Source organism: Terrapene carolina, unplaced genomic scaffold (assembly GCF_002925995.2).
Source record: "Terrapene carolina triunguis isolate 2854851 unplaced genomic scaffold, T_m_triunguis-2.0 Scaffold96, whole genome shotgun sequence".
In the NCBI taxonomy this organism is placed as follows: Eukaryota; Metazoa; Chordata; order Testudines; family Emydidae; genus Terrapene; species Terrapene triunguis.
Genome location: NW_020664447.1, coordinates 74,677,457 through 74,694,781, shown reverse-complemented (window position 1 = coordinate 74,694,781; position 17,325 = coordinate 74,677,457). Strand labels below are relative to the sequence as shown.

Sequence of the window (17,325 nt, the reverse complement as noted above, 5' to 3'; positions counted from 1 at the left end):
ATCCAAGACAGATGGCTATCCAGCCTCCTTTTGAAAACCTCCAGTGAAGGAGCTTCCACAACCTCCCAGGCAGTCTGTTCCATTGTCCTACTGTTCCAAAAACATTTGTGAATAGATTGGGTTTACAGATTACTTGGAAGGTCAGCAGATCCAAGGTGTTTCAGACCAATGGCTGAAGACCTCTCACTACTGCCAGTCCCTGTCCTTTCAGTTGAGAGGGATTCAGCTCAAAGGCATCCGCTAATTGCAGTTTCAGCAATAAGGCACACAGAGAAAGGCAGTCTTCCCAAGTCGGAAGGTCCCAAAACATTTAGGGCTTTATACGTTTTATAACCAACACCTTAAATTCCACCCAGAAGCCAATAGCCAAGCCCTGCACATCACAAAGTGAGGCCAGATCAATATATAGGCACTGTTGACTTGTTTTGCTGCTGTTATAATTACACTTGGTCTACAGCTCCTGGAATTATGTAATGGAGTCTGATACTGGTGATAAAAAGGGGTGCATGGGTATGTCTACACTGCAATTAAAAATCCTCGGTTGCCTTGTGCCAGCTGACTTGGGCCATGTTTAATTGTGGTGTATACGCTCAGGCTGGTGGGAGGGTCCCAGAGCTCAGGCTGCAGCCTGAGCCCAAATGTCTATACCGCAGTTAAACAACCCTTTAGCCCCAGGCCTGCGAGCCTGAGTCAGCCGGCACAGGGCAGCCTTGTGAGTCTAATTGCAGTGTACACATACCCTGTGGCAGAAACAGGTAAGAATTTAATATATGAAATGATACTTAACTACTAATCCCTTTCTTCAGAAACTAGTATTATTGCCTAAATTGTAAATATTACTGGTTAGACCAAAAATTTGCCTAATCTGTGCATAGTAATGATCACATATCATTTTCACCCACCAGTTACAAATGCACAACAAAATCAGTTGTCATAAATTATTAGATGTGTGTTTAAAAGCATTTGTTCATTCATTGCCATAGGTATTTTTTAACTTGTATTTCAGTTGTATACCTCAGGGAAACGTGAGGGGAAAATCTATTTAAGAAGGTTTTTGATATACTTTTTACTGTTTTTGTTTGTCAATATAGGGAAAACACAGTATATGTGTGACATTCCTGGGTACAATCCAGACTAATGAACAGTTCTGTCACCCCTGCCTTGCAACATTGGGTGCCTTACAATGCCTTATTGAAGGGGCTCCCACCTGTGCCACTCACAAGCAGCCTTCCAGCATGCAAGCCACACCCCGAATGTTTGTGTGTAACTACAGCCTGCCAGCCACACTTGGGTTATACTCTGGCTCTCCCCAGCCTTGGTTATACTGCAAGGTGTCCCCAACACACCTTCAGTCTTAGATTTCCCCCCAAAAATGTATGCCCATTACTGCCCAGCCCTCTCCTGAATAATATAAGTTTTATATAAAGTCCATTATTACTTTAATAGAAATAATATGCATGCAACTTGCCATCCCAATTGGATTTTCCCAGAGACTTCAATTTAAACACACTTGTTTAGATAAAACAATAAAACAAGTTTATTAACTACAAAGGGAGAGATTTTAAGTGAGTACAAGTAACGAGGCATAAAAGTCTGAAATGGTTACAAGAAAAACAAAGATAAAACACAGTTGGTGCCTAACTTAACGCACTATGTCACATTCAAAGCAGAGCTTTCTCTCCACATCCTTCTTAGGATCAGGTGAGGACCCCATCTCCCAGAATCCAATGAATGCTCTCTTTGTTGCTTCAGGTACTGTCAATGCAATGGATAGGGAGAGAGAGGGAGGTGCCTTGGGGTGTTTAACCTTCCTTTTTATAATTTCAGTCCCCCCTTTGAAAAACATTTCCAGCTGGGTACCAGGGAACCAAAAGCCTATGGGGAAGGATGTTCCCTGCCGCTTGTTCCTCACCAGTTTGAGCTTTCTTTGTTTCCCTTCCTGTTTGATGACTCTGTTTATTGCTTAAATGCAAATTAAACAGATCACACATTCCTTTGTTTGAGACAGACCTGTTTGCCAACCTCAGTGTGGAACATACGGCGTTTACACCATATTGTAGAATCTTATAACTTCACATACAGTATTACCCCACGCATTTTATCAGGAGGATACTGACCAGCAAATTGAGGTTTTCAAATGATACCTTACAAGACATATTTGTACAGAGATAATTACAATACTGTGTAAGTTGTGAATATATGGATACATTCTGTCACAGTATGTTACTAGTTTATGGTTAAAAATAGAAGTAAAGCTCTTAATACATTTTCCTGTAAGTAATTGCCTATAAAGTTGTGCACTCTGAAATGTTATATTGCAATGTCATTAATTGTATATTTCTCTACAAGTGGAGTGCATTTAAGACCTTATGGAATCTTTAAGTAGAAATCCAAATTTGAGATTTCTTACTTTTGATCATCTTTGATGGAATAAAAGAGCTTTAGAGAATAGGAATATCATCTATAAGAAGAAACAAAGGTAAAGATTTTCAGGGTCTGCCCCCCACCCCCCCAAATCAGGCACATAACTGCCCTCCCAATTTTCTGCAATATCCCTTTCTAGTGGCTGGACCAGGGAGGGATTGATGTCCATACAGCCTTTGAACTAACAGACTCTGGGTCTTTTAACACAGGCAGTAAAGACACATTTTTAGACCCAGAGATTCCACGTTCATCCCCTACTGCAGAGGACTCACCATGGGGCATTGCATTTCACAAGCAATTACTGTGATTATACACACATGTGTATTTATACAGACAGATAGCTAGTTGCTTAACTTATTCATGAAATCACAGTGTTGTACAGACAAATTTTTAGCTTATTAGGCCTATAAGAAGAAGGGGAAATACAAAAGAAGAGACCTATTTAAAAATGAATGCAAAAGGATGAATAAATATGTATAATCATATAATCTATGTTCAGTATTATTGAGGAATTTATTATTAATTTCACCAACTAATTGAAAACATATTTAGATTAAATAAGAAAGATACAGGTCTATATTTTTAATCACAGTGCTAAATGTTTCTCAAAACATTACAGCAAAGTCTTAAAACTTTGTCATTATCCTATATGAACAGAAAATATAATTTAAATTATGCAGGTATTATCCTTAACATTAACCTGATGATCTTGCATTCCAACACAATTATCCATAACAGTAAAACAATTTCTGTATATCTCACTTTCTAATACTACCTTATTTAAGCTGCAAAGAATCAAGTGAGTCTTGAACTGTTTTGTGTTGTGATTGTGGAGTCGGTGTTCTTTCGGAAGCATTGTTAATTTACAGAGCTAAGCCTTGATCATACAGCTAGCTCCTTGGTGCCCGGGGTCCACCCACACACAGATAGTTCCAGGATACGGGACCTTACATTTCATGTTCAAGACGTTTTTATTTGTGTGTGTGTGTGGTATACACACATATGCTTTTCAGTTTTTCTATTTATGAATGTGTGCATATGTACACCTATACAGAATACACATTCAATGTAGTTGACAATGCCATAACAGATAAAGGTGTAAAATGTTTGAGTACAGAGGTTTGTAACATTTGGAATAGATGTGAACCCTTGGTGCTGGTTTCTTAGTTTCTGTCCTTTGTAGATTTTAACCAAATGACTAGTGACGTGGGACCCTGAGTTCTAGGGTGTCCAACATGAGGTCCCTTGGGGTATGTCTACACAGGAATAAAAAACCTGCTGGAGCCCGAACTTGAATGTCTACACTGATTTTTAGACCCACAGCCCTAGCTCAAGTCAGATGATGCGGGCCAGCTGCAGCTGTGTTGCAGATCTTTTATCCCTATGTAGACATACTTTACGAGGGGCCTTTTTATTCCAGTGGGGATACTTGGCACTTCCTGAAAAGTAAGTCCCTTTAAAGGTGTCTCAGTTTGGGCACCCAGAAACTGAGGAATCCCAAAATCACTGGTCCCTTCTGAAAATCTTGGCCTTCAAGTATAGGCTTTTCCATAATAGACCCACAGCATGTGCGTATGTATGCAGTCCATCTTTGATTATCCCTACAGAAGTTTTCACCATAAACTTTCACTTTTAGAAAAAAAACATACTAAGGTCATCTGTATATATGTTAGCAAAATACCCAATTACCAAACTTCAATTTTTAATATAGGTCTTACAAACGAAAGATTAACTTTCATTTTCTCAGCTATGCCCGACTCCAAAATGTGTGTAATATTCTTAGGTTGATAAAGGAAGCTGGAAAACAGGATCCAGAGCTGGCTTACATCAGTAGCAATTTTATAACTGGACATGGCATTGGAAAGAATCAGCCTCGTAACAAACAGATGGAAGTGGAATTCAGAAAACAAGAAGAGGTAACTTAAGTGAAAAGAATTATACAATAGTACTATGTTCAGAATCCTTTCATTTGCAGGCAAAATCTGTGTTCAGTAACTCCTGGAATCTCAGGAAGTATTCTGACTTGACAGATCTGCACACTTATTTGTGGTGTAGATGTTTTTACAAAAAATATGTGTTTAGAAAAATTGGGTGGTCAAGTTATATAATTGAATAGAATTTAAAATGGTCTGTATAACTAGTTTCTTGTCTTGTCACATAATCAACCACTTAATTCTCCTCTAATGGGTTAACAGTGCTACATTACTGTTTCACAGAAAATAAAGTGTTTTGGAATTTCCTGACTTCTGTGTACAATATTAAGCTCTTTTGTAATAACAGTAAATTGCTGATCATTAAAAGCTCAGATTTACATTGAGTCTACTGTAGAATAAAAATCCATTGTCTTGAATTTCATGTTGGGACCTTTTTAAAAAAAAAAAAAAAAAAAAAAAAGTTTTAACTGCATTTTGGATTTGAACTTGATAAAAGCCATATTTATAACCTCAACCCCAGTAATTGCCTTATTAAAAAAATTAAAATCACCTACCCTATTACAGCCTGACGTACTTTGATACCATTAGCTTATTAAATTAAAAGAAATAAAATTTAACACTTTTAAAAATACAAACATAGCTTCCAACTTGATGATAAAATCTATGAAAATGGAACATCCTTGCACTCTGAAATCTGTATTTGATTAATTGGGCTGGGTGACTGATTAATTTTGCATTACAAGGTTTGTTAGAACGTATTATTGGCCAGGATCCTTTTTACAATAAATGTTGTGTGGAATGTTTGTTTGGGCTGTATGAATGATAGGGAGTGGGGGAGTATTCACAAATGAAAGACTTACAATATTGCTCTGTATTTTTCAAGGCTGTTGTTAAATGGTGATGTGGTGTAACAGGTATTAAGTAGAGTCCATTAATGATTTAGCAACCAATTCATTTAAAAAGGCAATGGTTATTTTAATAAGATCCTAAAACAAAAGTCGAAGAGGACCAAAATTAGGGAGATGATTAGTGTTTTAGCTGAAGGGAAAATATTTAGAAAGAACCCTCATATCTATCATTTAAAATACTTGCAATTTAAAAACAGTTGAAAAATTAATCTTTGTTAATCCTATTTCAAAACAGAATCTCTCTTGAAAATTAGTATGTCCAACATTGCCAGAAGCTGGGTATGGGCGACGGGATGGATCACTTGATGATTACCTGTTCTGTTCATTTCCTCTGAAGCACCTAGCATTGGCTACTGTCGGTAGGCAGGACACTGGGCTAGATGGACCTTTGGTCTGACCCAGTATGGCCGTTCTTATGATCTTACCTACGTGGAAATTTGGAATTAGTAAATACTGTTGGCAGTTGTTCAGTAACAAACTTGATTTAAAAAGTAGCCTAAAACCCCACATGAACTGCAACAAGTAGTTTACTGTAGTTTATTTTGTAGGGGAGGGAGGCTTTTTCTTTCACACATAGTATAATGGGCTATAAATTCTTATGTTTTTTTTTCCTTTTAAGTGAACCTGAATTTTACTTCCTTTATATTCTTTTTCCGGATTTTACAGTATAGTTTGACATTGTTCTTTTTGCAAGTATTTTTGTCTGGATTTCTTGTTTGTTTGTTTTTATATATCTGTTGTGACTTTTCTTTTAGCAGGTTGACCATAATTAGCAGAAACATCAACTGTGGAAATTGTCGTTTCCAAAGTGATGCTTCAACATCAGAAATGCTGATTGGTTATTCCCAAATTGATGTTCAGAAATGCTTTTCTGAACACAACATTGCTGGAGCATAGCCAAAAGATATGTAGCATTGTAAATAAGCAGGTTTTCCCCACCCTCATGATTAGAGGTTCCCAGATTTGTTTAGATTCCCTCATAATTTGATATTTAAGATTTAATTCCTAGGAAGCCATACTGTCTTTTTCATTAAATGTTGTTGCTCTAAGAGTCTCTGAAAAGGTTTTTTTTTTTTTTTTTTATTGTTGTTTATTTTGGTTGAACACTGTAATCCTTCTGATTCTTTTTAAACATGTTTTTAGAATTCCAATTCCATCCTTTTGGGGGTTTTTTCCGTAGCATTACAAAATACATTAAAAGTAATTCAAACAGTTATGTACAGAACTGATTTCTTAGACATTTCTTTTCTTGATTACTTTTATAGGTACTTAGAAAATTTCGAGCACATGAGACCAACTTACTTATTGCTACTAGTATTGTTGAAGAGGGTGTTGACATACCAAAATGCAATTTGGTGGTTCGTTTTGATTTGCCCACAGAATATCGTTCCTATGTGCAATCCAAAGGAAGAGCCAGGGCACCAATCTCAAATTACATCATGTTAGCAGACACAGAAAAAATCAAAAGTTTTGAAGAAGATCTTAAAACCTACAAAGCAATTGAAAAGGTATGTATCCAAAGGAACATACTTCTTGGTTAGCATAGTAGTAAAAAAAAGTTGCCTGTTTCTCATCACATACTGTTCTTAAAATGTTAAGATCCTCAGAAACAAATGCTCGAAGTCCGTTGATACTAGTGAAACTGAAACTGAACCCATTGTGGATGATGATGATATCTTTCCACCCTATGTGTTGAGGCCAGATGATAGCAGTCCAAGAGTTACAATTAACACTGCGATTGGACACATCAATAGGTATGAGGCAAATTCACTTTTTTCCTTTCACTTTGACATCTTCAGATACTGAAGTTCTCCATTGACTCTCACAACAGGGCAGCATAAGGCATGGCACTGCAAACTTCCCCATAACACTATACCAGCATGCTTCAACTCTATTCTCAATGAGATCACCCCAAGTTAGAGAGGACAGGCCTGTTGTCAGATCCATTCAGTCCTTGTCTGAGACTGCAAACAAGGATACCAGTTCTGATGGTTGGTATTAGTGATGTGGATTGACTTTCTACTAGGAACTGCACAGGGATATGAACATAACATGACTGATGTGTACTCCCATTGCTTAATGCATTGTTGGAATGTACTGAGTTACTATGGTGATATAGGCTGTATAAAAACCTTTGTAAAATAGAGACCACCAGCACATTTAATAAAGTCCACCATTCAGCTATCCTATGGGTAGAGATGTAGTTGCTTTTGACAAAACCAAATTTTAAAAAGTGCTGTAGTTGAGAGAGGCCACATAAAATCCTCTCGCTCACATTTCTGATAGTTTATGATCTGTTGCCTTCTTTTTAAAAAGGGTATTGGATGATGACATTAAATCATTTTACTTTACTAAATACTAATTTGGGGAAATTCAAGAGATAGGCAGAACTAAAATCTTCCATACTTCCTGCATTAGTAATTTGAGAGTCCCTGTAAGCTGTACATTGGATCTTGCTTTTGGATTTAGAAAGATAGGCTTTTTAAAATCTATTGTCAAATTAGGTACTGCGCAAGATTACCAAGCGATCCATTTACTCATCTGGCTCCTAAGTGTAAAACCCGAGAACTATCTGATAATACATTTTATTCAACTCTCTACCTGCCAATCAACTCACCTCTTCGAGCCTCTATTGTTGTAAGTATTTGGTATGGGGATGGAAATAAGTGAATTATGTATGTATATATGCGTGAATGAATTTTCCATTGGCATTAATTTGTAGCCAGTATATATGCTTTTTTCTTTTGCTGTAACACACTCTGTAACTACTTGCAGACCACTTCCGCTTCTTTTATTTGTAGTCTGTTTTCTCAGGTACTTCCTTTCATTGTACATCCCAAAGACTTTTTTGTTGCTTTTCCTGCAGCCTCATCTTCCTACACATTTGCTTATTTGAGTTGTGGGATGTGCTTCAGATATATATTTCTGCACTTTGCATAGGCAGTATAAGAGTTGATAATGTTTTAAAAAACAGTAACTCTTTTGTGATGAGTTTTAATGTCTCTTCTGTCTGAGTTTATGAAACCATTATAATGTTAAGTTCTGACCATTTAAATATATTAGTAAAGTATGTACTGTTAAAGATAGATTTAAGATATTTTGTGAAATATTTTGTAGGGTCCTCCAATGAGTTGTGCAAGACTGGCTGAGAGAGTGGTAGCTCTTATTTGCTGTGAAAAACTTCACAAAATTGGTAAGAGTCTCTGAAAACAAGGATCTCTTTGGTTAAGGAAAAAAATCTTTATATTGAGGCATTTGGAAAGTTGTAGGTAAAGACTTCTGTCATATATAATATGGTAGTGGAGTTCATGGTTTGACCCCCATTGCGCAATGTTCTGTGATGTGATCATATAATGAAATAATTTAACATGCATCCATGTAGAGGTGTAGAGTTTAAGGTTGTCAAGGGAATCTCACCACTGAATTTCTGTGGTTTTTAAAATGGTAAATTCAATATCAGTTGCGGTAACATAACTTTTGACATGGAATATGGTTTTTATATAGGAAAAAATTTCAGTGTCAGCTAGCAAATCACATTTCAGAGTTCTGTGTAATTTGAAAGCTATATTTCTCAGCCATGAGATAACCATAGAATATTATTTTCTAAAAGTTCATTATAACAGCTTTTGTTATGTACAATCCAAAATTCAATGCTTTAAGTGGCAGCTTCTCTAGTTAACTACAAAATATTTGAGAACTCTAAGTTCTTCAAATGCTGGTCCCTATGTGTGTTCCATGTGTAAGTATGCATGTGCACCATACACCTGAATCCACAGAGATCTTGCAAGTAGTGTCCATTGGTCTGCCTCCAAGCCCAGGTTCCCTTTGGGCTCTGCACCAGGGATATAAGGGGAGGTGTGGACTGGCTCCTCCAGTTCCTTCGTACCACCACATGGCCTGAGTTGGAATCCTCCAGTGTCTGGATCTATCCTCACATCAAGTTTGTCTTCATCTTGTAAATATAATTGTATATACTTTAAGTGGTTTTATAGTTTTCTGTATTGGTGTAGTGTAGCTTAGTTCCTCATCTGGTGGGGAACCCTCTCTGTCTCCCCTTTTGGGAGTAGGACTATGCCAGAATTTCAGGATTCAAAAACTCTCCATCCTGCCCTTGCTCTTTCTTGGTCAGTGATGACCACCGAAGTTCCCTCTTGGCTGCGTGGCAGGGCAGCCTGCACCCCAAACCCCTCATCTCCAGGCCCCACCCTAGAGCCCTCACCCCCACACACACCCCAACCCCCCGTCCCAGCCGCCTTCTGCACCCCAAACCCCTCATCCCTAGCCCCACCCCAGAGCCTGCACACCCCGCCAGAGTCCTCACCCCCCTGCACCCCAATCCTCTGCCCACAGCCCTGTGATAGCTTCCATGATACCGGTACCAACATTGGTGCTGACCACAGCCTTAAAGAGTCGAAGTACCATCAGCTGCCAGTACCGATGAGCACCAGATGGGATCCTCTCTCCCCAGCTGTACCAACCCGGTCCTGAAAGCACCCGCCAACAGCTAAGTCTGTCATGGCACCGGATCCAGCAGAACTGACAACCAGGACTGTTTGTACTCCAGAATGGACTGAGACATACACTACACCAGAGGAAATCTTCATCCTCCTGGACTCGCAATTTCCTCTATTTTTTGACCTGGTCCTTCTGAGGCTCATATTGACCCCAGAAGAGGACACCACTGTGACGGGTTGGATCACAGAAACCCCCTTGGGAGCTGCCACCCGATGTGCCAAGACTACCCCTGCTTCTGTTTTCCCTGCCAGTTCAGGACTCCAGCACCCAGTCTTGCTGAGCGAGACACTCCAGTCTGGCTCCAACACAGACCCAGGGTCTGAATTACTTGTCCCAAAACTGCAAGTTTACCCAAAAACAGCTCACAGGAGTGTGCTTGTCTTTAGCACTCAGATGCCCAACTTCCAATGGGGTCTAAACCCAAATAAATCCGTTTTACCCTGCATAAAGCTTATGCAGGGCAAACTCATAAATTGTTCGCCCTCTATAACACTGATAGAGAGAGATGCACAGTTGTTTGCTCCCCCAGGTATTAATACATACTCTGAGTAAATTACTAAATAAAAAGTGATTTTATTAAATACAGACAGTAGGATTTAAGTGGTTCAAAGTAGTAACAGACAGAACAAAGTAAGTCACAAGCAAAATAAAATAAAATGCGCAAATCTATGCCTAATCAAACTAAATACAGATAATCTCACCCTCAGAGATGCTTCAGTAAGTTTTTCTCAGACTGGACACCTTCCAGGCCTGGGCACAATTCTTTCCCCTGGTACAGCTCTTGTTCCAGCTTAGGTGTTATCTAGGGGATTCTCCATGATGGCTCCTCTCTCTCTCTGTTCTCTTCCACCCCTTTATATATCTTTTGCATAAGGCGGGAATCCTTTGTCCCTCTGGGTTTCCACCCCCCCTCACTGGAAAAGCACCAGGTTAAAGATGGATTCCAGTTCAGGTGACATGATCACATGTCACTGCAAGACTTCATTACTCACTTGCCAGCACACACATATACAGGAAGACTCACAGGTAAATACAGCCATCTGCAGACAATGGGAGTCGTCAAGATTCCAAACCATCCTTAATGGCCCACACTTTACATAATTACAATAGGCCCTCAGAGTTACATTTTATATTTCTAGTTTTAGATACAAGAGTGGTACATTTATACAAATCAGATGATCATACTCAGTAGATTATGCACTTTGTAATGATACCTTACAAGAGACCTTTTGCACGAAGCATATCCCAGTTGCATTATATTCACTTATTGTCAAATTTTTATAAAACTATCCCAGTTACATTATATTGACTTATTATCATGTTTTTATAAAACCATATAGACTGCACAACGTCACAACCACTTCAAGGAGGAGGATTCACTCCCCCTATTCCATCCATTAGCCAGAGTTTTCTTCCACTGGTACTGACAGTACTGCCGATGGAACTGGATCTGTCCTTGCCATAGACTAAATCCGATGTCCAAGGCAAACCATCATCTCCTCAACCTATGGAGGTTATCCCAGACAGGACTTTGAGAGTGTCTTGGACCCGTCCTCTGCGCAAACAGGGTTACCCTCCAAGAGCGCTGGTACCCACTGTCCTGAGGTTCATCCCAGCCAGCCTTCAACACTTCGTACTGGCCCTGTTGGCATCCATGGGACCCTTATGCATGACATACTGAATCCATGCACTCAATCAGAGAGTCTCACCATCCTTCTCCTACTAGACAACAGCAGCCAGCTCTGCAGGAGTATGTGGAAGAGGAAGGTGATGAACTGGATCCTCTGGTACTAGCAGTGCCAACAGGCATATCATCTTCCTCAACTGATGAGGTAGTTGCCATGTCTTTGCTCTCACCCAGTGACCCTAGGCAATACCAAGCACTGTTGCAGATATTGGCAGCAGAGCTTCAAATTCCATTAGAGGAAGTTCAAGATATGCAGCACAAACTCTTGATCATCTGGCAGCCAACTGGACCCAATTGGGTAGCATCCCTGTGAATGAGGCATTTATGGAGGCGAGCTAAAGTGGTATGGCGTACACTGACAACTTGTACCCCTACTCCTAAGGGGAAGAATTCTTGTTCACCAGCTCTACCCCTAACTCCCTAGTGCAAGCAGCCATGGAAAGATCCAGGCAGCGACACCCGGGAACTACCCAAACGTACAACGGAGCTCAACACCTTGACCTTCGGAGAACATAAGAATGGCCGTACCGGGTCAGACCAAAGGTCCATCTAGCCCAGTATCCTGTCTACCGACAGTGGCCAATGCCAGGTGCCCCAGAGGGAGTGGACCAACAGGCAATGATCAAGTGATCTCTCTCCTGCCATCCATCTCCATCCTCTGACAAACAGAGGCTAGGGACACCATTCCTTACCCAAGGAAGGTATTCACATCCATCAGCCTTCAGTTGAGAATTTCTAACTACCAGGTCCTTTTATGAACGATGCAGTGTTACTGGAGTTCAAAGATAAAACTCCTCCAGGAGGACAGGGCTCAATTCCAGACCCTTTTTGAGGAAGGTAGACTTGTGGCAAAACCTCACTGTAAGCTGCAGTGGAAGCAGCTGATACCGCATCAAGATCTATGGCAACCACAATAGTAATGTGCCAGGAGTCATGACTCCACTCCTCAGGGTTCCCAAGAGAGATTCAGAACACCACCGAGGAGTTGCCTTGTAATGAAACTAATCTCTTTACCGAGAAGACAGACAAGTTTTTGCACTTAATAAAAAACTGTAAGTCAACCCACTGCTCGTGAGGCATTTATTCTCTGAGCCTGAAGAGGAAACATCATAAATGATCATATAAGCCAACGCCTCTTTCCTTAGCCTTTCTATCACCGATGACCCTACAAAACTGCGCAACAAGTTACAGAAATCAAGATATGCAGTCTCTATATCAGTGATAGCTACCCAACCTCAGCCACCAGCTAAACTATAGAGTGAGTGCCACCTCAGCATCAAGGGAAAGGGTTCTATTCCAACTGTTTCATATTTCCTAATAAAAAGGGATGCTGAAGGGATTCTTGACCTACATCAGCTAAATACCTTTATTTACAAATTAAAATTCCGCCAATGGTTACATTGGCGTCAATAACTCCTTCCTTTGGAAAAAGACACATGTTCGCAGCTGTCCACATACAAGATGTTTGCTTTCATGTGATCATCCACCTATCCCGCAGAGGGTTCCCCAGATTTCTGGTAGGTCAGGAACACTGTGAATACAGGGAACTCCTGCACAATCTGGCAACAGCACCCAGGGTCTTTGCAAAGGTCTTTTCAGTGGTGGGCGCGCAGTTGAGATGAAACAGCTACACCATCTTCCTGTACTTGGATGACTGGCTTCAAACAAGTAGATAATGCCTAGGAGCTCTGTTGGCAACCTCGTCATTACTCTGTTTTTTGGCATTGTTGGCAATCGGCATTAAAAAAATCTATCCTGATTCCATGCAGATCAAAGACTATAGGGGGTGACCCTGGACTCAACTACATCAAGGGCCTACTTTCCTGTGGACGGTTCCATGCCATGAGCAGTCTAATAAACCAAGTCACTTTCAGATGTCGAATGGTCCAGTTCTGTCTTTCTGTGTTAGGCCACGTGGACTATTATACCTATGTAATGCCTTTCACCAGGCATCTCCATTATCTACATGTCTGGCTCCTGTCAGCGTATACATCAGTCAGGCACACCATGAACTCTGTAGTGACAATCGCTGTCATGGTCAGAGCTTCACTCATCTGGTGGACGAATTTGGGACATGTATATGTTGGAGTCCATGTCCTAGCTCCCATACCCAACATGACAATAATCACATTCACATCCCTTGTGAGCTGGGATCCCATGTGGATGGACACCTCGGAAAGCCAGTATGCATATCAACCTCCTAGAACTAAGAGCAGTCAGGTGGGCCTGCAATGCATTCCTTCCATTTATACAATCCTAACATTTCTGGATAAGGAAGGACCTTCTAACTCAAGAAAGCAGCAGAGTCAGGCATCTCAACCCAGATTCTCTTCACCTCGCTGCTTGGTATTTGGATAGTTTTCAAACCCAAAGCACTCATGTTTGGCAGTTGAACTATTCTGAATAACGGCAGGAAAGATTCTATCAGAAGATGTTACCTAGCCACAGGGAGGCATTTCTATATCTAGGCACAACAGATTCAGTATTATCAGAGTCAGCAGGTATTCCTGCTATTTTAAGACATTGAGTCTCTTTATTCGCTTGCTGTGGCCTCACCTAGCAGCATCAGTGCATGCCATCCTCTGATTGATAGCTACTCTTTCTTTACTCATTTGGTATGAACCAGATTCCTAAAGGGTTTGACCAGGACTGATCTACCAGTAATGAAGCCAATGCCACAGTAGGACATCAGTCTTGTACTTTCAACAGTTACCAGGCCACCTGTAGAACCGTTGGCCATCTGCTTAATGTCCTACCTATCAAGGACGGTCACCTTCCTGGTTGCCATTATGTCAGTCAGGAGGGTGAATGAGCTGAGGGCTCTTATGGCTGACCCACCCTATACTACATAAAGATACAGTATCCTTTCGCCTTCATCTGAATTCTACGTAAACTAATAGATTCACTTACCAGTATTCTTCCCAAAGTCTCACGCCTCGAGAAAAGACAGGAGACTTCTTTCTCTTGAGCTCAGATGAGCACTGGTGTTCTACATGCAAAGAATGAAACCTTTTAGGAAATCTCCTAGACTGTTTGTTTGTTGTTGCTTGACCTCATGCTTGTTCTGCTATATCTTCTCAGAGACTCTAATGGTATGTCTACACTGTAATTAAAAACCCACATCTGGCCCATGCTAGCTGACTCGGGCTCATGGGCCTCAAGGTAAGGGGCTGTTTAATTGCGGTGTAGGCTTCTAGGCTCAGGCTAGAGCCTGGGCTGTAGATCCCTTCGAGGTGGGAGGGTCCCAGAGTTCGGGCTGCAGCCTGAGCCCAAATGTCTATTCCACAATTAAACTGCCCTGCGAGCCTTAGTCAGCTGGCACGGTCCAGCCATGGGTGTCTAAATGCAGTGCAGCCATACCTTGCATGGATTTTTTTTTTTTTTAACAAGCGCATCTATTCCACTAAAGCACAGAAAGCCTAAGTAGCTTCTCTCAGAGAAGACCCTCTACTGGACATTTAAGGTGGCAACCTGGAGTTCCAGCAACACTTTAGCAAAACATTATATATTGGCCCAAGCCTCTTCTGCTGACATAGCCTTTGGAGCTGCAGTGTGGCAAGCATATATACTGCCTGCATCCTCGCATCTCTCTCCTCTTCGAATACTGTTTGTCAGCGATCGTGTGGAATACACATAGGGACCAGCACACAAAAAAGAAATGGAGATTACTTACCTGTAACTGGAAGTACTACAAGATGTGTTCCTATCTGTATTCCACTACATACCCTCCTTCCCCCCGGCTTTGAATTACAACTGGATTTGTGGTAGAGAAAGAACTGGAGAGGCATTGGTCCGCACTTCCACTTATATCCCCAGTGCAGAGCACAAGGGAAACCAGGGCGCAGGCATGGACCAATAGACACTATTTGCAAGATTTTTCTGGTCTCGGGCTCATGATGTGCATGTGTACCCACATGTGGAATACAGTCAGGGACCACACATCTCAAAGAACTTCCAGTTAAAAGTAAGTAATCTCCATTTCTAAAGAGGGCAAAGCAGATTTTCTCTGAGCCATAGAACATGGTCAAAAAATGAAAATCTCATGCTGACTTCAGCTGTATTGCTGCTAGTAAATATGTCATAAGTACATTTCTCTATTAGTGTGTTTTTTTTAAACCAACATCTCATAGAATATTGCTAGAGGTGCTCTAAACCAGTACAGAAAGTCTGTACATATCCAAAGAAAAGGGAGTAAGAAATCCTGGGTAGTTGACATTACTGTGTGCAAATTAGTTCAATCAAGTAATTCAGTCCCAGGCTGCCTTTAATTGGTGTGGGAAGTTGATTTTTCCGTGACAACTTCAGCACAGGGAGAATATTTAAATTTTTTATTTTAAATGTACTTTGGAAATCTTAGAGTTCTGCATCAGTATTATTTTTACTCAGAACAAATTAGCAACTTTAACTGGTAAGAAGTTAGTGTGAACGGTATCATGATTAGCATGTTCTCACTAATATTTAGTGAGGCCACCTAAATATTGTGTAGCCTCTAAGGGTATGTTTACGCTTTAATCGGACATTGGTGGGTGGCCCGTGCCAGCTGACTCGGGCTTGCGGGGCTTGGGCTGTTCAATGGCAGTGTAGATGTTCAGGCTTGAGCTGCAGCCTGAGCTCTGGGACCCTCCCACCTCACTGGGTATTACAGCGTGGGCTCTAGTCTGAACCCTAACATCTACACCACAGTTAAACAGCCCCTTAGCCCAAGCCCTGTGAGCCTGAGTCATCTGGCATGGGCCAGCTGCAGAATTTTAATTGCAGTGTAGACATACCCTCAATTCCATAAAACCTGCAAGATGCTAGTTATTTCATTGAATGAACACAGCTAATCCATAATATTTGAAAAATTAAAATGTGATTATTCATACTACTATTCACCTGTACTCATTAATAAAATTAGGTGAACTGGATGATCACTTGATGCCGGTTGGAAAAGAAACGGTTAAGTATGAGGAGGAGCTTGATTTACATGATGAAGAAGAAACCAGTGTTCCAGGAAGACCAGGGTCTACAAAACGAAGGCAATGCTACCCTAAAGCTGTTAGTATCATTCATTGCTGTCCACATCTAAGATTTAATAGATTCTGTTTTAGGCTGGAAATAAGACAAGCTTTCTAAGTTTAAGTCTCTAACTTGTCTGACAAAGGAGTGTTTTTCAACTGAAGGTTTTATTTTAAGGTGTGTTTCAAACTTTTTAGCAGGATGGTCTTTACATTAAAAAATATATAGTACTGACTTCTAGCTGCATGTCTGTCTCTCTTTTAGAGAAAAGAGGGTAGGTACTAGCTGTCAAGGTAAATCTGTTCAGAGGAATGAAAAATATTTTGCATGCTAGCTAGCACTCTTTTTTGTTTTAAAAAAATTAGCTAGTTGCATTTTATCCCATGTATAATTACTATGTATAGTATAGCTTTCAAAGCTGGTTAAAAGAAACAAAAAGAAATTGTGAAATTTTGGATGAAGTTTTTTCCGTTTTTTTCTTCCTTTGAAAAAAAATTGTCTAGTTGTAATATCCAGACCGTTTTCTTCTGTACATCACAAAGATAGCTCTCTATTCCTGATGGAGTCTTGAAAATCATGGACCAAATTCTCTGTTATACCAGTGCAATTCTGTTGAAGTCAGTGAAGTTTCACTAATGTAATTGAGTGGAAAACATATCCCAAAGAAACTAACAAGTGTCAGAAGAAGTTTGTAAAACTTCAGCATCCAGTTCAATATGTCAAAGTATAGAATTTCTTTTTCTAAAGTCTGTGAAATGAAGTCATGTGACTCAGACTGTTGTAGTGTTGTGGGTAATTTTGACTTTTGGACATTTCCAGAGGCAGAACTCGCTGCTTTTTATTAAGTATCGGAGGGGTA

The 17,325-nt window shown here is 40.3% G+C and overlaps 1 protein-coding gene across 3 annotated transcripts in view; it reads left to right on the top strand.

Annotated features, from left to right (window-relative positions):
• The window catches only part of DICER1 (dicer 1, ribonuclease III), a 107,290-nt gene that overhangs the window by 63,150 nt on the left and 26,815 nt on the right, over nucleotides 1–17,325 (top strand). For all 3 annotated transcript variants that reach the window (XM_024219338.3, XM_024219337.3, XM_024219340.2), the window contains 6 exons: nucleotides 4,208–4,340; nucleotides 6,532–6,774; nucleotides 6,866–7,020; nucleotides 7,771–7,903; nucleotides 8,384–8,459; nucleotides 16,366–16,505. In XM_024219338.3, the coding sequence (XP_024075106.1) occupies nucleotides 4,208–4,340; nucleotides 6,532–6,774; nucleotides 6,866–7,020; nucleotides 7,771–7,903; nucleotides 8,384–8,459; nucleotides 16,366–16,505 (880 nt within the window). The remainder of the gene's footprint in view (nucleotides 1–4,207; nucleotides 4,341–6,531; nucleotides 6,775–6,865; nucleotides 7,021–7,770; nucleotides 7,904–8,383; nucleotides 8,460–16,365; nucleotides 16,506–17,325) is intronic.